Source organism: Corapipo altera, unplaced genomic scaffold (genome assembly GCF_003945725.1).
Source record: "Corapipo altera isolate COAL_440 unplaced genomic scaffold, ASM394572v1 0, whole genome shotgun sequence".
Taxonomy (NCBI): Eukaryota; Metazoa; Chordata; class Aves; order Passeriformes; family Pipridae; genus Corapipo; species Corapipo altera.
Window position 1 is genome coordinate 33,539,777 of NW_020884872.1, and position 17,108 is coordinate 33,556,884.

Below are 17,108 nucleotides of genomic sequence, written 5' to 3' on the forward strand. Positions count from 1 at the left end.
CCTGGGTGTAGTAAGTGTAAGGATCTCATGTTGCTCTTTCATGCTCTGAAGTAGCTTAATCCAATGACATTGCTGTGGCCTTAAGAAGCAGATAGTTTGAAATTGTAATCCTTGCTTTGGGCTTCACTCCTCTGGTATCTCTTTGTCAGGTTATTCAGCCTTGATGCTTCAGTTTCTTTTCTGTAAAAGTTTAAAATTAATACCTTTTCTACCTCATAGAGTGTTCTAGGTTTACTGGTTGGCACGTGGTGTTCTCAAGATGTGTAGCTGAATGAAAAAATTTGTGACATTTGAGTGTTTGTGTTTGCGCAGAGAGGTCACAGTCATAAGCGTGCTCTCAAGAATGTTTTGATTTTTTTTACATGTGGCTCTGTACAAACCTAATGTAATAGAATATAGGTTTTAAAATACTGTAATAATAATTTAAAAATAATTTGTACTGCTAAATGAAGGCTTCGTATTTTTTCTTATCTTCTATGGTGAACATCTGAGCACAAAGGCATGATTTTCCTGTTTTATTACTATTGGTCTTTTTACTGTGACCTCTGATCAACTGTAATTATGCTTTAAATTAATGTTCCTGTCCATGCAGTGGGCCTGATTTGTCATGGCTTGCACAGACCTCTGTTTCTATACACAGTGAGTAAAAGAAAGCTGCCAATTTTGTTTGAGAGCGTTTTTAGAAATGCCCTACAAAAAGGTAGCATTGTAAACAAGTGACATGGCTATGGAGAATCAGGTCTAGTAAAAGCTGGACGTAGCATTCATACTATTCTTTGCAGATAAACCTGAACTATAACTTCCGTTGTTATTTTTGCCTAGGAACTGTGAGGATGTGTTATCAGCTGAAGACTGTGAAATGTTATACCAGTTTGTTTATACCACACACCGTCCACTTGCAGTAGCAGCTGGGGAATTCCTTTATAAAAGGTATCTCTGCCTGCCTACTTCTTGCATGTTCTCATTTGTTTTGGAATTAAGATGGATTTATTTAAGGGGGACGTTAAACATTCATTTTACTGCTGAAAGTGCTGGATCAGAAGTAAAAAGCTGTCTGGGGGTAATTGCATGTTTCCGTGCACAGCCCTGGCACAATAGCATGAGAAAAGCAGCAAGACTAACATGGAGAATATGAAACTACTAACTGATCCACAAATGCCATACTATGTTGAGAGCATGCCCTCTTTCTTTCGACTTTCTTTTCTTGTTGTTTTGCTTCTTACAAGCTAATCTGTCACCTGGCATCTGTGGTTTTCCACAGCTTTGGTGATTAATCACAAAAATGGCCTCCTCCCTTTGGAAGTTGCCTTATACTTTGAATAATGAGAGAGGCAGCAGATTAAAAAGCCCTCCCAATTTTCTGTCAGGTTAATGAAGTACAGGGTTTATCTTCCCCAGGAGTAACTCTTATAAATGGGCAACAATGGTTGCATGAAATGAATGGAGTTGGTGAACTAAAAGAGAAGAGATAAATATTCTGTCTCTACAGCTGAGAGAAATAATTTTGCCTTACAAAAAGGATTTAAAAAAATATTTTGGCAGGAATTTTGTGGGGAAAAATTCAGAAATAATAATTGTGTTTCCACACATGCAGAATCCCCTGCTAGTTGTCTTTTGCTATCTAGCTGAATTGTTGACATTCTTGAGTTTGTGGAGCCAAGTCCAGCAGAAAGACAAATGGAGATAAATTTCTGTTTTGACAAGTCTGCTCTCACATCTGCTAGACTTAGTCTTTTGTGTTGGTCCTAATATCCTCTCATAAATCAGGTGTTTTTCATCTCAGAACTCTCCTGCTTTTTATCATCAAAGTGATTTGCCCTAATAACTTTACTTTTTCTACCCAACTGACCAGTGCAGTTTGGTCACCTTGACCCTGTAAACCTCATCCTTGTGTTAGTTTGCCCAGTTCTTCTCTCTGGCACTTCTACCAGTATAGAAATGTTCATTCTAGTGTCATAGAGATGTTAGTGACACTCTCCTTTCCCCTGATCATACTGTTAAAAGTTTCAGTGTAAATGCTTACACTTTCTGCCCCCACTGCCCCTACTTCTTGGTTTGCACAAAATCTCCTCAATGTCTGCATATTTTAACTTAGGTTACTTAGTTGGCGTAAATTATACCAGCAGAAGCACTTCCTGAAAGTATAAGCTTTTACTGATGTTTAATAATGTGGTCCAGCTCTTAAATCCAAGCCTTTTGGGCCTTGCAGTAATCTGGGGGGATGGCTTTTCTGTAGTTATTTTGGGATTAGCACTTTTCGTGAGCAGTACAGTCACAGCCATTGTGGAGAAAGGGGGAAATGGAAATTGAAGTGTCATACTGTGCTTCATACTGCAGACAGAAAAGGAAGAACAGATTTTCCACTATATTTATGAAGCTAATTGCCTCTTATAAATACAAGATACTGTACTTTCTTTAAGAAGGTGCAGTTCCAAGATGTACTGTGATGTGAATAATGGCTGTATAGTAATATCTCATCTCTGTGGCTAAGGTTTAAATTTGGCCTGGAGCAAACCCCTTTTTCAAGCATGAGCAAATGCCTACCTCGTTATATGATCAGTTCTGTGGAATCTGTATCTATTGTCCAGAAAGTTGGCAGGGTACCTGTGAAATTATCAGAAATAGTCTCTGCATCCACAAGGATAGCAGATCTCTCATAATGGAAAATTATCTACTCTCTTTTCCTTTCATCTGGTAAAAAAGTCTAATATTATTTGGGGTAAATAAGTAGACACTTAATAGGAATACAGTTCATGGGATCTTGGCAGAATTAGTGTTACATTGCCAAATGAGTATAAGGAGAACGTGGCAGAACTGGACTGACTTCCTTTTCTGTTGGCAGGCTGCTTATTCCTGAGGGAGATGAAGAAGTTCAGCCCAAAGGAGGAAGAGAGTTTGGGGCAAGTACTGACCAGTTGAAAAGATTAATACACTTTTTCCTGGAGAGTGAGGTGAGGAGAATAGACTCTGCAGTAAGCATTTGAAATCCAGCATTGCATATTAAATTAAGTGTTGGCTTCCTTTTGAAAGCAATTTCTGGTGGTGAGCTCTGAAATGTTTGGTGTTTGGAATGTTTTTGCTCTCTAGGTTAAGTTTTTAATTAAGACATTTCTGTTCTGTATTAAAACTAATTTACAACTATGCTAATGGAGAGAATCAGTGCTGAAGCAGTTTCTGAAAACAACCTGAAAGACCAATGCCACTGAGTGAGGGTTTTTTGATCTGTGTCCATGTCTTTCTGCAGGTGTGTACGCCTTGTTGTACCATGGCTTCATGCTCCATTATCAGCTTATGTGCCGTACTTCACTATTTAGCTTTTGCAGTGGTGCAGGCCTGTATCTGGCCAAAGTGTCTCAGGCACAGCAGTTTTGAATCTTTCTGCAAAGAATTTCATCGATAACTCGTTTCTAGTGCTATGACTGGGTTTTTAGGTGTTATAATCAGCAATATAAGAGCAATACAGAAGCTAGTTTTAAGGAGATTATTTAAATTACAAAGGAAAGGTATCCTAGAAAGAGAAAATATTTTTTTACTGCTTTTCCTGCTTTTTTTCCCCCACTTTCCTTCTTTGTATCAGATTGAAGACATGTTTAAATATTGATTAGCCTCAAACAAAATATGTTAGAATAGCCTGTGTGAATATATGTGTGAATGACAAAGCTTTGTCATTGGAAAAAGGGAGAGGAACATATGAAACTGTATTTCTTTTGTTGATGTGCTTACTTCTATAAGCTTATGTTTTTAATCCCTAGCTACACAAACACGTTGCATACCTTATAGACAGCTTATGGGACTGGGCAGGCAAATTTCTGAAGGACTGGGAGTGCATGACAAGTCTTCTATTAAAAAATGCTGAAGAAGATGGAGAAGGTGGGTAAGCAGAGAGCTTTGTTGTTTCTGAATGAATCTCTCCATACTGTTTTTTGAACCTTGCCTTAGCTAGTTTAGGATCATTTCATATTGCTGTACCATTTGATCCCAAATTGTGGTCCCCAAGTGTCACAAAAGCAGATGCTACTCAGTGCACTGCCAATGTAATATTTATATCAACACATTTGTTTTATTCAGTATTCTGTATTTATGTAATGTTAGTTTAGAAACAATTGCTCAGATAAATGAGTAGGCTGCCGCTTCATCTTAATTTTTATTTTCTATGATGCTGAGACTGATTTACTTACAGCACTGAGCGATGCCGAGGAAAGTGCTCTCATTGAAATTATCCTTGCAACGGTTAGAGAAGCAGCTGAAGGTCATCCTCCAGTGGGCAGAGGTGCAGCCAAAAAAGTCAGTGCATCCTAGTCTTATTTATTCTCCTGTAATCACATTCTTTTTGCCTTATGATCTTTGCCAAATAGCATGTTCCTAGTTGGAGATGTATCTTAGGAAATAAATTGGCATATTTTTTGAAATGACGCAGTGGCTTTTGACCTCTAGATCTTATTAGAAGTGGATGTTGAAGGACATGAGCATTAGAGGAAAACCACTTGAAGCTTGTTATTGACAAATGATGAGCATTTTATCCGTGAGATATAGCTGTACAACGATTTGCATCTATTTTAAGGTTAACAAAAAAAAATAAATAAAGCATCTGGTTTTCTCCATGGAAAAGTATCTTTATCTTGGCTTGATATTCTTGAGACAGTGCCATATGAGTTAACCTTGGGTTACATGTAAAATTCTACTCAAATCTCAGAGATTTTGTAATTGAAACAAAATGGTTTATTTGCAGATTCTGTCAGTAAAAGAGAAGAAAATACAATTGGAAGATTGTACCAAAATTACTGAACACTTTATTATGGTGCTTCCTCAGCTCTTGGCAAAGGTAACTAACAGCTGCTCTGTGAATGCATGTTAAATATTTCATTAAAATTCCTGCAGTATAATCATGTCCTGTTTTTTTTCTCTGCAGTATTCAACAGATGCACAAAAAGTGGCAAATCTTCTGCAGATTCCTCAGTATTATGATTTAGATGTTTACAGTACAGGACATCAAGAGAAGGTGAATAGCAATTGGGGTAATTGGTATTTGGTTCAAATTTATGTGACAATGGGATTCGGAACAAGTAGGAGATGGTTGAAATACAAAGAAATGTCTCATACTGTAGGGGAAATGGTCTTATTCAGGCTTTAGTTTTTTATTTGAGGCTGTCAAAGAAAAGACATAGTGCTTGTCAGTTCTGATATGCTGTGACTGGCTCTGGTGGGTGATGGTTTGTGGTTTCGTGTGGTAGGCCCGATGCTGGGTTTTTTCATTGCTGGGTGGAGAGAGGGTGGGTTATGCTGTGTGTCTAAGTTGGTGTCTCCCAGGAGTTTACTATAGAATAGATTTCATTCTCCTTGAAGGCTGACTCCCAGCTGCTAGGGGATGACAGTAACTGAAAGATAAGAATGGAGATAGTGTATCTGCTGATGGGAAAGGCATGGTCAGAAATGGATAGATGAAATCTTTGAAATAGCTTAATGTATTCTTAAGCAGGAATGTTTACAGGGAGGTAACGTTAGGCAAACACGCCTAGGTTAATTTCAGCACGAACTGTTAGCTGGAAGAGAGAGAGTCAGCAGAACAGCAGAAGTTACCTCCTCTCCCTGGGAGTGAAGACCCCAGTTGCTGACATGATCCGAAACATTCTCCATCCTCCACTGCTAAGGGAGACAACTTTCATTGTTTGGAGACACACCTGTTCTTTGGAAAGGCATATTTTATTCCCTGCCTTTTTCTTCATGTAGCGTTAAACACATATTGCTGAAGTAGCATATAAAGCACTTGCTTCATTCTTTAGGAAGATCTAGAGACATAATAATGAAAAAGAACTATAAACACAGAAAAAAAAGTTGTATCCTCTAATCCTGCCCCTCTACTCCTTAGACTGGTGTTTGGTTATAAGACTGAATCTTGGTTATATAACCTACAGGGATATATGGGCTTAGTGAAATGATTTAAAGCATAAGTGAATTTCTGTACGATTTACCTACAATACTCTTTTATTACCTGCAGCATTTGGATGCTTTGCTGAGAGAGGTAAAAGACATTGTGGCCAAACACTCTGACATGTCTGTCCTCGAGGCTTCCTCCAGGACTTATTATATCCTCTGCAGTGAAGAAATTGGCATTTATAGCCAGGTGGATTGTGCTCGAACTCAACTGATAGATGAGTTGATGGAACAGCTTAACCAGCTACTAGATTGCTTCTGGCAAAAGGTGAGTGTGACTCACTGTGGAGGTAACCAAACTGTTTCACTATGAAAAAAAAAAAGAGAGACAAAAAAATAAAGGGGGTTATGGAACTGTTCTCTGCCTGCTGTTTCTGCTTGAAGGGAGCAGAACTTTGAAAGATGGGTTTACACCTCTGGAAAGGTTGGTTGTTCATATTTTAATGAAGCAGATATATTTTTGCGGAAATAGAGTGAGGAAAATTATAAACAAAGTAGTCCACAAGAGCAACAGGGCATTTTATGTCTTTTGGTAAGCTTTTATTGGACACTGGTACTGTAAATTGTGTCAAACCAAAAAATCCCCTAACCTCAGATTGGAACTATTTTGTTGATCTGTGTCAGTGTGGGATAATGTGTACTTAGGAGAAACAAAATAAGTTCCAGACCAAATATTCTGGACCGAAGCTCTATAGTTGCTTTGTAATTACTCTAGTAGTGTGCCAAAGAAACTATGGCAAGATCAGCTACTAAATGCTGTGTATCTATAGTGATGAGACTGTTCCCAAAAAGGTATGTTTCTGTACTTCTATATATTTGACTGTACACAAGATGCCCTTTGTACTGTCACTTTGGCTGTATGGGGGAACAAAAAGTAAATAGCAGTCTGTAGTGCAGATTTCATAGCTTTGGGGGTCTTTGAAATAATGACTTTCCCCTTGAAGGAGGACTGCAGAGTCTCCCTCAAAGTTTTTCATTAGGTCTAAAAAGCAGAAACAGCTGGTGGTGATATGAATAGCTTGCTGGCTGAACTGAACAACAGAAGCCTGCAGCTGATCTGATCAACTGTGCCGTCATGAACAGGTGTCATGCCATGGTATGAGAGTTAACACTGGCAGGTTTTTATTGGACACTGGGATATTGTAAAATGTGTCAAGCCAAAAAATCCCCTAACCTCAGATTGGATTAATTTTATTGGCCTTAAATAGAGATCTATGTCAATGTGGTAGAATGTGTACTTATGAGAAACAAGATAAGTGCTAGACCAGGGATTCTTCAACTCCCCCGTAGTGTGATCCATATCTAAATAAAGAGATTTTTCTCCTGGAACCCCTCCCTTCTAATTCCTGGTTGTATATATCGTCCCCCAGAATCACATAGTATACTTGTGGAAACTACAGCAGTTGCATCTATGGGAAAGTATTTCATATATTTTTAGCTATCTTTGAATGTGATCTGGCAGCTGGAAGCAAGGAAGGTCAGCACCATGTGAACAGTTAGCTTTCTAGAGATCCTTAACTGTGTGAAGGACCATGTTAACCTGATTGCTAGTTTTTACTGTGTTAGCAATACTGCAGTCTAGGGAGGCTGCCATGGGGTTATTAATGATAGAGATGTTTCCTTATAGAAAATTTCTGTGCAGTTATATTGTTTTCTTTTTACTGTAGAGGAAGATAGGAGTAGGGTGGTTAAGGGTGAAGGTACTGAGGAGGGCTGGAGGAGAGTGATTTAAGCTTGTGGGTTGGTTGGGAAGAGAACATAGTAGTGCCCTTTCCTTTCTCTGGCTAATTGCTTTGTCTTTCCCAAACTTTCATGATTTAGGAAGGAGAATTTTGTATGGATGCAGGAGCAATTTCCTGGATGAACTCTGCTTTGAGAAGAGTAGCAGCTTTTCATAAGTGAGATGTTTATTTACACAATTTACATTCCCATATACTTAAAATGTCGACCTTACACATGCAAACTGAAAATTGCTTTTTGGGTTTAATAGGGTTTTTTGCATAGGAATGAAACGCTCTGTTTCTGCAAAGAGAAGTCTAATGTTGAGTTGTGAATACTCAAGGTTGCAGTGTTAGATCATGAAAACATACTTTTCCACCCTTATAATTAATATTTAGTTGTTTAATGTTATTGTTCTACATCATCTGAAGTCAAAATAGGATACATTTAACCTGTTTGGTCAGGTGAGACTTCATTTCTTGCTTAGTGTATCATTATAATTACTTTTTCACTTACAGTGCCCATGATCTCACCAAATGGAATCTGTATGACAAGACTTTAAGGTTTCTGGTGTTTGAAATGGAACATGGGAGTTTACCTGTTCTGGTGAGTTGTTAATATTTAACAGTGAAAGCGGTTTTTCTTGATGAAAGCACAGAAAAATAGAAAATATTAAATAATCTTATATATCAATGTCCTATGAGGCAGAAAGATACTGTTTCCATTTCTCAATCCTGGACACTGAGGCTATCTTTGGTATAACATTATTGTAATCTGTAAATTCACGCCTTTATATTAATTTATTTTGGAGATTGTCCAGAACTGTGATAATCATCTGGCATCTGGATTGATCTTTTGTCATGTTCAGTACTTCTAATGATTGCACTGTTTCATTTTCAGTACATATGAAATTGTTGGGACTGTGAGGACCCCTTTATAGATTGCATGTAACCAGAAATTGGAATACTTTGGACCTGTTGCTTACAGGTTGACTCTTGGTGTAATGGTTTGTAATTACCAATTGTCCCAATGGCAACCTTTTGGTTATCTGATTGCCTCAACTCAAGCATTGTCTGTGCCAAGATGGAGTTCTATATTCTAGGATTACAGGGTAAAATACTCTAGGAGTTCTCTCCCTGTTTTCAGGAGAGAAATGGAAGGGTTTTTTGGGAAAAGGTGAAATTTAGTTGAGTAGAGAGAGCCTGCAGCCAGTAGGTAGGATGGATTCCTTTAGATGGAGCATCGGAGCACCAAGATTTGGCTTCTGCGCAGAATTGCGCTCTGGAGTAGTCCTGCCTTTCATCAAAGACTGCAGAGAAATCATGAGAAGCTAAGCTGAAGTTAGCCTCTGTGAACACACTTTTGGTACGTGGGTTACTTTCCTTGAACTCATCAAGATGTCAAAGAAGTTCTGCAGAAGCAGCACCTTAGTAATGAAGTGTCTCAGGGTGCAGTGTTTGCTTGTATGTAAACCTATTATGTTAATTTTAAGGGACTAAGTACAGTTGAGAAATGGTCGTGCAAGCAGCATGCAGAATGTCAGGGTTGAATGCTTTGTTTAGTCCTAAACGTTTTGCTGTTGAGCCTTTCATGTAAATAAAGGACATGTGTTTTTATTTTCAGATTATCCTGCCAGCTCTCCAGTGCACTTATTTTTCTCTCCTGTGGCAACTATCTGCAGTTTCAGAAAATTCTACCAAGGTTGGCTGCTCATGTAACTTTGAAATCCAGAGTTGTGCTTCTGGAAGTTTAAGTTACTTTTCCTGTTCTCAGATTGCCAGAAAAAAACAGGCTTTATAAGAAGATAATTTGTGTGTTTTCTTGAGGAAACCAAATTGTGTTTATGCTTTTTCAGTCCGCAGGAGAATAAGTGAACAATGGTTTACCTCTTTTTTTACTACAAAACATGTGCATTGAATTCCAGGGGCTTGATGGAGATAAAGAACTTGTTTCACTGCCAAACAGTTTGTTGTTTTCTTGTTTTAAGCAACAAAGAATATTCAGTGAAAACTCCAGAAAGTCCTGTTGCTTGGTTTTTCTTCTTTTTTTTTTTTTTGCTTCTTTTAATTTACATATTTCTGGCAGAAGGTTGAGGAAAGGGGTAATTTTTCTCATCAGCTGACAATTTACTTTTGTAATTGATTTTATAAAGTGCCAAGCTCTGGCAGGTATTTCAGAAGACAGTCTAGCTTAAGACACCAAAAAGGAAAACTCTATTATGCATTGCTTCACTTGTGAATGTGTACCTATGGGACTACTCTTCATGGTGATTTCTGACTACACTGAGTGCTGCTCCTTCTGCCATTCTGTCCCCTTCCCTGGTGCTCCTGTGCATACAGGACAGGACGCTGACATGGACAAGTGTTTTGTGTGAGAAATGCTAGCTGGGAGATTACCCATTTGGCGACTGATTCACTGTCTATTCCTGTCCCATTCCATTCCTGTGTGGATGTCCACACCTCTCACTGCTCTAGTATGTTCTGACTTTCACTCCAGACACAGTTAGCTTAACTGGTAATGGGGCAGCACATTTTTTAATTTGGCCTTTCATATGGGAGCACATTTTGATTGGAAGCACAATGTGACGGCCCACTCTGCAGGGCCAAGTCTGGATGTTGCCAAAAACCCAACCATTTCCTGAACAGCAGCTCTAGGACTGTTACTTCCCCCTTGCTCCTCCCCCAGCAGTGTTAAGGCAATGTATAGCCCCTCCCCTGGTTCTCCTCAGCATGTCCTGGAATGGATCCCCTTTCTTATAAATGTACAGTTGCATAGCGTGAAAGCCAGCCCTCTTGTAAGGGCATTCCTCTTACAATGAGAGCTCAAAGCTCAGTGTAGTGCAGCTGGGACCTGGTGGAGGATCAGAGAGTCTTTTGTATGGCTCTAGGCAAACAGTCTCTCATGCTCGATTCAGCTTAGCAAACAGAGGTGTCTTAAGTTTCTGAGTGCCAAAGTTAAACTCCATTCCCTCTGTAGTCAATAGAGAGGGGGAGAAAAGCAACTCCAGAAGGCAATGAACACTGAAAATTAGGTGGGATAGACCTGACTCTACTTCCATTGTTCCCACTGCTTTATAAGGATAAAATGAAGTGAATAAGGGAATATGTGCTACCCACCCTACAGATTGAGAAACAAAGAGTTTGTGACCTGCTGAAGACCACTGGCTTCAGCAAGTGTGACAGATGCAGTTGTTCATAGCTAGTAAGATGTTGTACCATGAGATGTCAGCTTCTTTCATAATGTTATCAGTTGTGCTATCTTAAATGAATGAGTGGAAGAAAGATGCAACTATTGTTTATTCTGTAATTCTCTGTTGAATCATAGTCCCATACATGCTGATCCTTTCACCTTTCCTAAATACGTTTTTAGGAGACTCTTTTTCCACTAAGAAGGGAGCTGAGACGTTTCAGTCAGATTTGCACGTGCTTCCTCCAACATAAGGAAAAAGATGTAAGAGAAAAGGTTTGTGTTTCTCTGTCACTTAACTAGCATTCATGCTCAGATCTCCTTTTGAGTGCCTGCCATTCTTTTCATACCGGTATTTCCTTCTACCGATTTTGCTATGTTTTTGTCTCTTAGAAGAAAAATAACTCTTTAAAAAAACAATCTTTAACTATTTATTTTAAAGAAAAATTAAACTTATGTTAGTTAAATACTACAAGTTTGTGCTTTAGTCAAGCATAGATCTGTATCTCCATGGGTCCATCTGCAGAATCAAGGCCTGAATTTGAGTGATAATCATTGTGTTTTCTGATTAGACTGATCAGTGTACTGGTTGCTATCATTGCTTTATTAATGTCTTGCTATGCATATTATTTAAAAAAATGTAGAAATTGTCCAGTGATTCATGTGTTAAAAGAGAGATATTCCAACATAATGGAGCTCTTCTTTCCCATGGAAGTTTGAAAATCTTTAGGTGGTGTTCATACATGATACTTGTATACACTGCATCTCCTAAGGTACACATTTTGAGAGGGCTTAGCTGTGGCATTTCACCACAGCTGAGGCAAAGAGAAATCTTTAGTTTGCAAGGAAGAAGTGGGATGGAAGCTAGACTGTGTTTGATGGAGAGGAAAAGTGGAGTTGGCATGAAAAGTAACACAGTATCCTTCTTTGGCTTTGTTTCTTTAATACAGGTCTTCATGATACTCTGTGACTGGTTGCTGATTTTGAGTCATCAGGATTCAAATAATAAGGAAGAAGCAATTGGACTTCTAGGTTATCTTCCTAACACGTCACTTCAGGAAAAACTGTTTTTGTTTATCCGGGAACATGTTTTTGTGGATGAAGAAGAGGAAAGAAAAGGTTAGACATCTTAATCACGAGAGAAACAATCTACCACTTTTGCTATCATTTGTCATCTGCAGTGAATGTATCAGGAAAAGGGGCTGGCCTCTTTTTTTGTCGTTGTTGTTTTGTGGGTTGCTTTGGTTTTTTTCAGGTTGGGCCCCTTTACAGACAAAATGGCTGACCTGTTATTCATCGATCTGTACCATTGATCTGTAGGATAGAGCTGCCAATTTACTTGTAGGATGAAAAGGGCTGAAGTAATGCAGGGATGGATGAGAATGTAAAAGTATTTGGTAGACTGACTTTTGTGGTACAGATGATGGTATTAGAGGAAAACCTTGCAGTGTTGCAGTGTGGCTCTCTCAGTGTGGACCCTTTGAAGCCATCAGAATAAAGGATTAGTGTATTTTGATTTGGGGGCTGTGGTGCAGATTTTACAGAATCATAGACTAGTTTGGGTTGGAAGGGACCTTACAGACCATCTGGCATGGGCAGGACACCTTCCATTAGACCAGGTTGCTCAGAGCCCCATCCAACCTGGCCTTGAACAGGGATGGGGCATTCATGAAGTCTCTGGTCAACCTACTGCAGTGCCTTACCATCCTGACAATCAAGAATTTCTTCCTATATCTAAGGAATAAATCTACTCTCCTTCAGTTTAAAACCATTCCTCCTTGTCCTATCACTGCATGCCTGTGTACAAAGTCAAACACATTTGGAAGCTGTGTTGAGGTTGTAATTGTGAAGGCTGGTTTCTTTTGGGAGTGTTTTGAAAACAGGTTGTTAGTTCATTGTGGTTCTGACGCCAAGTTCAAGTGTCACGCTCTAAAAAATGCTTTTGTTTCCCTAGACCTGACAGAAGAGGAAGAGGAAAAGGATGAAAGTTGCAAACTTGATGACTTGCACAGAAAGAGGAGTCTTCTTGCAGCATATTGCAAGTTAATAGTGTATAACGTGGTAGAGATGACTGCAGCTGCTGAGATCTATAAGTATTATGTGAAGGTAATGTTTTAGATAAGATTGCTTTCCCTATCAGTGCATTTTAGTTTTTGAAAGTGACTCCAGTGTTTGTGAAAGATGTGGTGTTAATAGCGTTATGGCTCAGAATCCGTATATAATCATAAAAGGGCTATAAAATCAAGCAGGAGTGGGGCAAATCTCTTCCCTTGGCTCCACAAAGTTACCTCACTGCAGACAAAGCAATTGTCTGAAAATTGAGCAAAGAATATGTTTGCTCCTCACATTCTCCAGAGAGGCCACTGCAAAGAAGCGGTGTATGGTTGGGGAGTGTTCTAGATGTAGAGCTTCTCACACTGAAGCGCTCAAGTTAATTCACACGACTCACACAGAAGGTGGCCTAAATTTCACCTGAGTCCAGGGTTTAAACGATTAGTAGAGCTTCAGCCACTCTGAATTGGGTTTCAGGAGGGCCAAGAACAAAATGGGAAGTTTCCCTGAGTCAACTAACAGAACTCTGGAAATACCTGAATGTGAATCTTGTTCTTTACTTTCTTGGCTGGCACTGGTTAAATACAGAAACCTATCTTTTTCTCTCCCAAAGAGGCTTTGTTCTTTTGTTGTAATTAATACTTAATAATTTCAGTAAAACTTTAATCCTCACATTACTCTTAAAGGAGTATCCCATTGCTTTACGTATGAAATAATGTAAAAAGTCCAATTTTCATCTTCTAACTTGTGTGTTCGGATATTGGGAGTGTTTTATGAACTTCTTGTGTCACATGAACAGTCACATGTTTTGTGTACTTCCAGTGCTAAAGAAGGGTAATGTTAATTCTCATTTGTTTTGTTGCTATTACTAGACCTACAATGATTTTGGAGACATAATTAAAGAAATGTTAAGCAAGATGAGACACAATAACAAAATGCAGAGTGCCAAGACACTGATTCTTTGTCTGCAGCAGGTAAGGTTATGATTAAAGTAAGTTACTAGAGGCACTTATAACAGCTGTATTCATAGTGAAGATTTTTACCTACCGTGCCATAATTATTCATAATCATTAGAAAACCTAGTGAAAGAAATTATTTCCTTTCCTGCCTTTCTATGTGTATGTTGTTTTTGCATGTCATAATTAAAACTCCTTTAAATTCATTACATCAATTTTAAAAGGTAATTTTATGCTTGATTTTTTTTGGTCATGATTTTAATCTTCAAGTATGTTAGAACTGATGTGAGATTATGAAGTGTTTCTTGGGACATGGTAAGTATTCTTTTAACCTTAATAAATGTTAAGGATATTGTACTGTGTTTTATGGATTATCTAAATTTCTGTTGAATTTGAGGAACCACGGATGTGCCTATGGCTGGTCAGCTCCAACCCCCTGTATTTTCAGCATTTTTTTCTGGAGAAAAGTGGGTTGCAGCTCTTCTGAAGGGTCTCAGTTGCTGTGGCTTGCAGCTTCTGACTGATAGCCAGTTAGCTATTTTAACAGCTGCTTTTTCCTGCTCTGCCCATGGCCAGAGCTGCTTGTAGCTTGGAGTCCTGCTGTAATCCAGAGAGCAGGCTCCTCCCAGAGGGTACTGATACATGAGCTTTGCTTATTTCACACCCATTGCCAGGGCTTAGATCTGTGAACTAGCCCTTGAAATCTGAGCTTAGATGAGGCTAAGCAGCATTTGGCTACATATATTCTGCTGACATAGTCAGGACTTTGTGTTTAGGTATCACATAGACAACAGGCCCTTTTTGGCCTTTGCTTGACCTTGAAAGTTAACAGGTTGAAGAGAAGAAGCTACTTCCATATTCTGTTGGGAAAAAACCCCAAAGCATATTTAATTGGGCTCAAGATGTGCTTTTGACCCAGTCTCAGAAATTGGACTATGCTGCTGTCAAACTTGCTGCTTTGTAGCTTTCTGCTACTCTGAAAGCCTCTCAGGCAAATTAGGCTGCTGGGGCTTGCTTCAGAAGTCCCAAGAGGAGATGGGGTCAGTGGAACCATCATCTTCAAGAATTGGTTCTCTGTTTATGCACATTGTTTTTTATTTTTATTTTTTTGATTTGTTCCTGTCAAGCTCACCTGTGTCCTTTGTGTCAAATTGGTGTTGTTCATTCATGCGCTTCAGAAACAATTGACTTACCTGCTCTTTTGTAAGGCTTCTGTCCGTGTAAGGCAACTGTTGCTTGCTGTGCATGTCTCTCTGTCTTCCTGGTGCTCTGTTTGTCTGTTGGATTACCTGTGTTTGCTTATCTGAGACTTCTCTTGCAGCTGTTTCAGACACATGCAGAAAGCCAAGACAGCAGTAGTGGTGTGGACTTCTCCTCTGCTTCCTTTACAAACATCAAAGAACTTGCTCGTCGCTTTTCACTAACATTTGGTTGGGACCAAGTGAAATCTAGAGAATCTATAGCCATGATACACAAGTATGTGCCATGTAACATCACATTGTCTGTGGTCATTGCTTTTGTTAGTTGTCTATTTTAACTGTTTTATTACTCTGTTCTTTTTTTTTTCCTATTTTTTTCTTCCAATAGGGAAGGGATTGAATTTGCTTTTCAAGGAGCTACTGGAGTAGATGGAAAATGCTTGCCTCCTAACTTGGGCTTTCTGTTAATCATCAGTGAATTTTCCAACAAGCTGTTAAAGCCAGACAAAAGACTAGTGTAAGTTAAGTTCTTGTACACCATCATACACAGTCTGTGACTTGTGTATCCCTGTACACAGGACACTTGAGCTTCAGTATGCAGAATTTGCTCAAGGGCTTTTCAGAGACCTCTGAAATCATTCTGTCCCTGAGGCTGTTTGAGAGACACTTGTTGAATTTTGTAGTAGTAGTTATTTCAGGAAGAAACAGTGCATGGATCATTATTTTGTAATGATCTAATTCCATAGCTTCAGGCCTCAATTACGTGAATTCCGTGGTGTATATTTGGAATATATGTGTGACATCTTCATAATGTGGATATTTAAATTCAAGAATTTATTATTTACATGCAAATATGCCCTGATCAGTGGGCCCGTGTTTTACGGTGGTTTAAATATTTACATTTAATAAGAATGATAGCCTTATTTTGGCATCATGGGGCATTATATGTCTGAATGGAGAGATGTATGAGTATGTCTCTTATTCCCTTCACCTGCCTCAGCTCCAGTCAATTTTCAGAAGGAAGTAACATTCTTCCTTCTATTTGACCTTTAGCATTACTTCCTTAGTCAATGCTGCTTATTTTGGATCTGGGTCTCTGCATTTCAGTATTTTATTTATAGATACTGTACCCAGGTATTTCCATTTTTCTGAGAGGATATTTGGAGATCTGAGAATGTAAGATGAAACATTACGACACATCTGCCTTTTTGAATTTCTGAGCAAATCACTCCAGTACATGAGAAGGAAAGTTTCACTTTTGAAAGAAAGTCAGCAGAAATGGAAAAAAACCCAACTATCACATCTTGCTGAGCTCTGTGTTGCTCCTGTGTTGCTTTGTCTTAAGTTGAAGGATAACTTTCATGGGGATCATCAACCAGGTTTTATGTAACATGGGTCAAGAGTGGTAAAGTGTCTACTTTCCTGTTACTTCACATAACGCAATTTATTAACAATTGCCAGCTACACAGATAGTTCATTTGAAAAAAATAATTCAAACCCAGAATGCAAAATGCAGAAGAAAAATAGCTAACATATAGTGATTACAAACCCTGATAAACATAAAGGGGATAATCTATGGGTATTGGTAACTTCCTTTTCTGTTCTTGCATTTTTCTCAGATGAGAATCTTTGAGATCTACAACTAAAACGGGTTTTCACAGAATCCATAGGATGTCAAGGATAATCTTGTCCCAACCCTCCTGCCATGAGCAGGGACACCTTCTGCTAGACCAGGTTGCTCAAAACCCTATTCAGCCTGGCCTTGAACACTTCCAGGGATGGGACTTCCACAGCTTCTCTGAGCAATCTGTTCCACTGCCTTACCACTCTCACAGTCAAGAATTTCTTCCTAATATCTAATCTAAACCCACTCTCTTTCAGTGTAAAGCCATTAAAAGCCTTGTCCTATCTCTATGTGCTCCTGTAAAAAATCCCTCTCCAGCTCTCTTGTAGGCTCCCTTTAGGTACTGGAAGGTGTTGTAAGTTGTGCCCAAAGCCTTTTCTTCTCCAGGCTAAACAACCCCAACTCTCTCAGCCTGTCTTCATAGGGAAAGTGCTCCAGGCC

The 17,108-nt window shown here is 38.9% G+C and overlaps 1 protein-coding gene across 3 annotated transcripts in view; it reads left to right on the top strand.

Annotated features, from left to right (window-relative positions):
* The window catches only part of LOC113946936 (cohesin subunit SA-2-like), a 57,323-nt gene that overhangs the window by 33,020 nt on the left and 7,195 nt on the right, over positions 1–17,108 (top strand). For all 3 annotated transcript variants that reach the window (XM_027643024.1, XM_027643008.1, XM_027643016.1), the window contains 16 exons: positions 823–930; positions 2,843–2,951; positions 3,753–3,870; positions 4,181–4,284; positions 4,730–4,822; positions 4,910–4,999; positions 5,996–6,199; positions 7,753–7,829; positions 8,169–8,256; positions 9,274–9,351; positions 11,020–11,112; positions 11,787–11,955; positions 12,791–12,942; positions 13,761–13,862; positions 15,166–15,320; positions 15,432–15,560. In XM_027643024.1, coding sequence (XP_027498825.1) covers positions 823–930; positions 2,843–2,951; positions 3,753–3,870; positions 4,181–4,284; positions 4,730–4,822; positions 4,910–4,999; positions 5,996–6,199; positions 7,753–7,829; positions 8,169–8,256; positions 9,274–9,351; positions 11,020–11,112; positions 11,787–11,955; positions 12,791–12,942; positions 13,761–13,862; positions 15,166–15,320; positions 15,432–15,560 — 1,869 coding nt within the window. The remainder of the gene's footprint in view (positions 1–822; positions 931–2,842; positions 2,952–3,752; positions 3,871–4,180; positions 4,285–4,729; positions 4,823–4,909; positions 5,000–5,995; positions 6,200–7,752; positions 7,830–8,168; positions 8,257–9,273; positions 9,352–11,019; positions 11,113–11,786; positions 11,956–12,790; positions 12,943–13,760; positions 13,863–15,165; positions 15,321–15,431; positions 15,561–17,108) is intronic.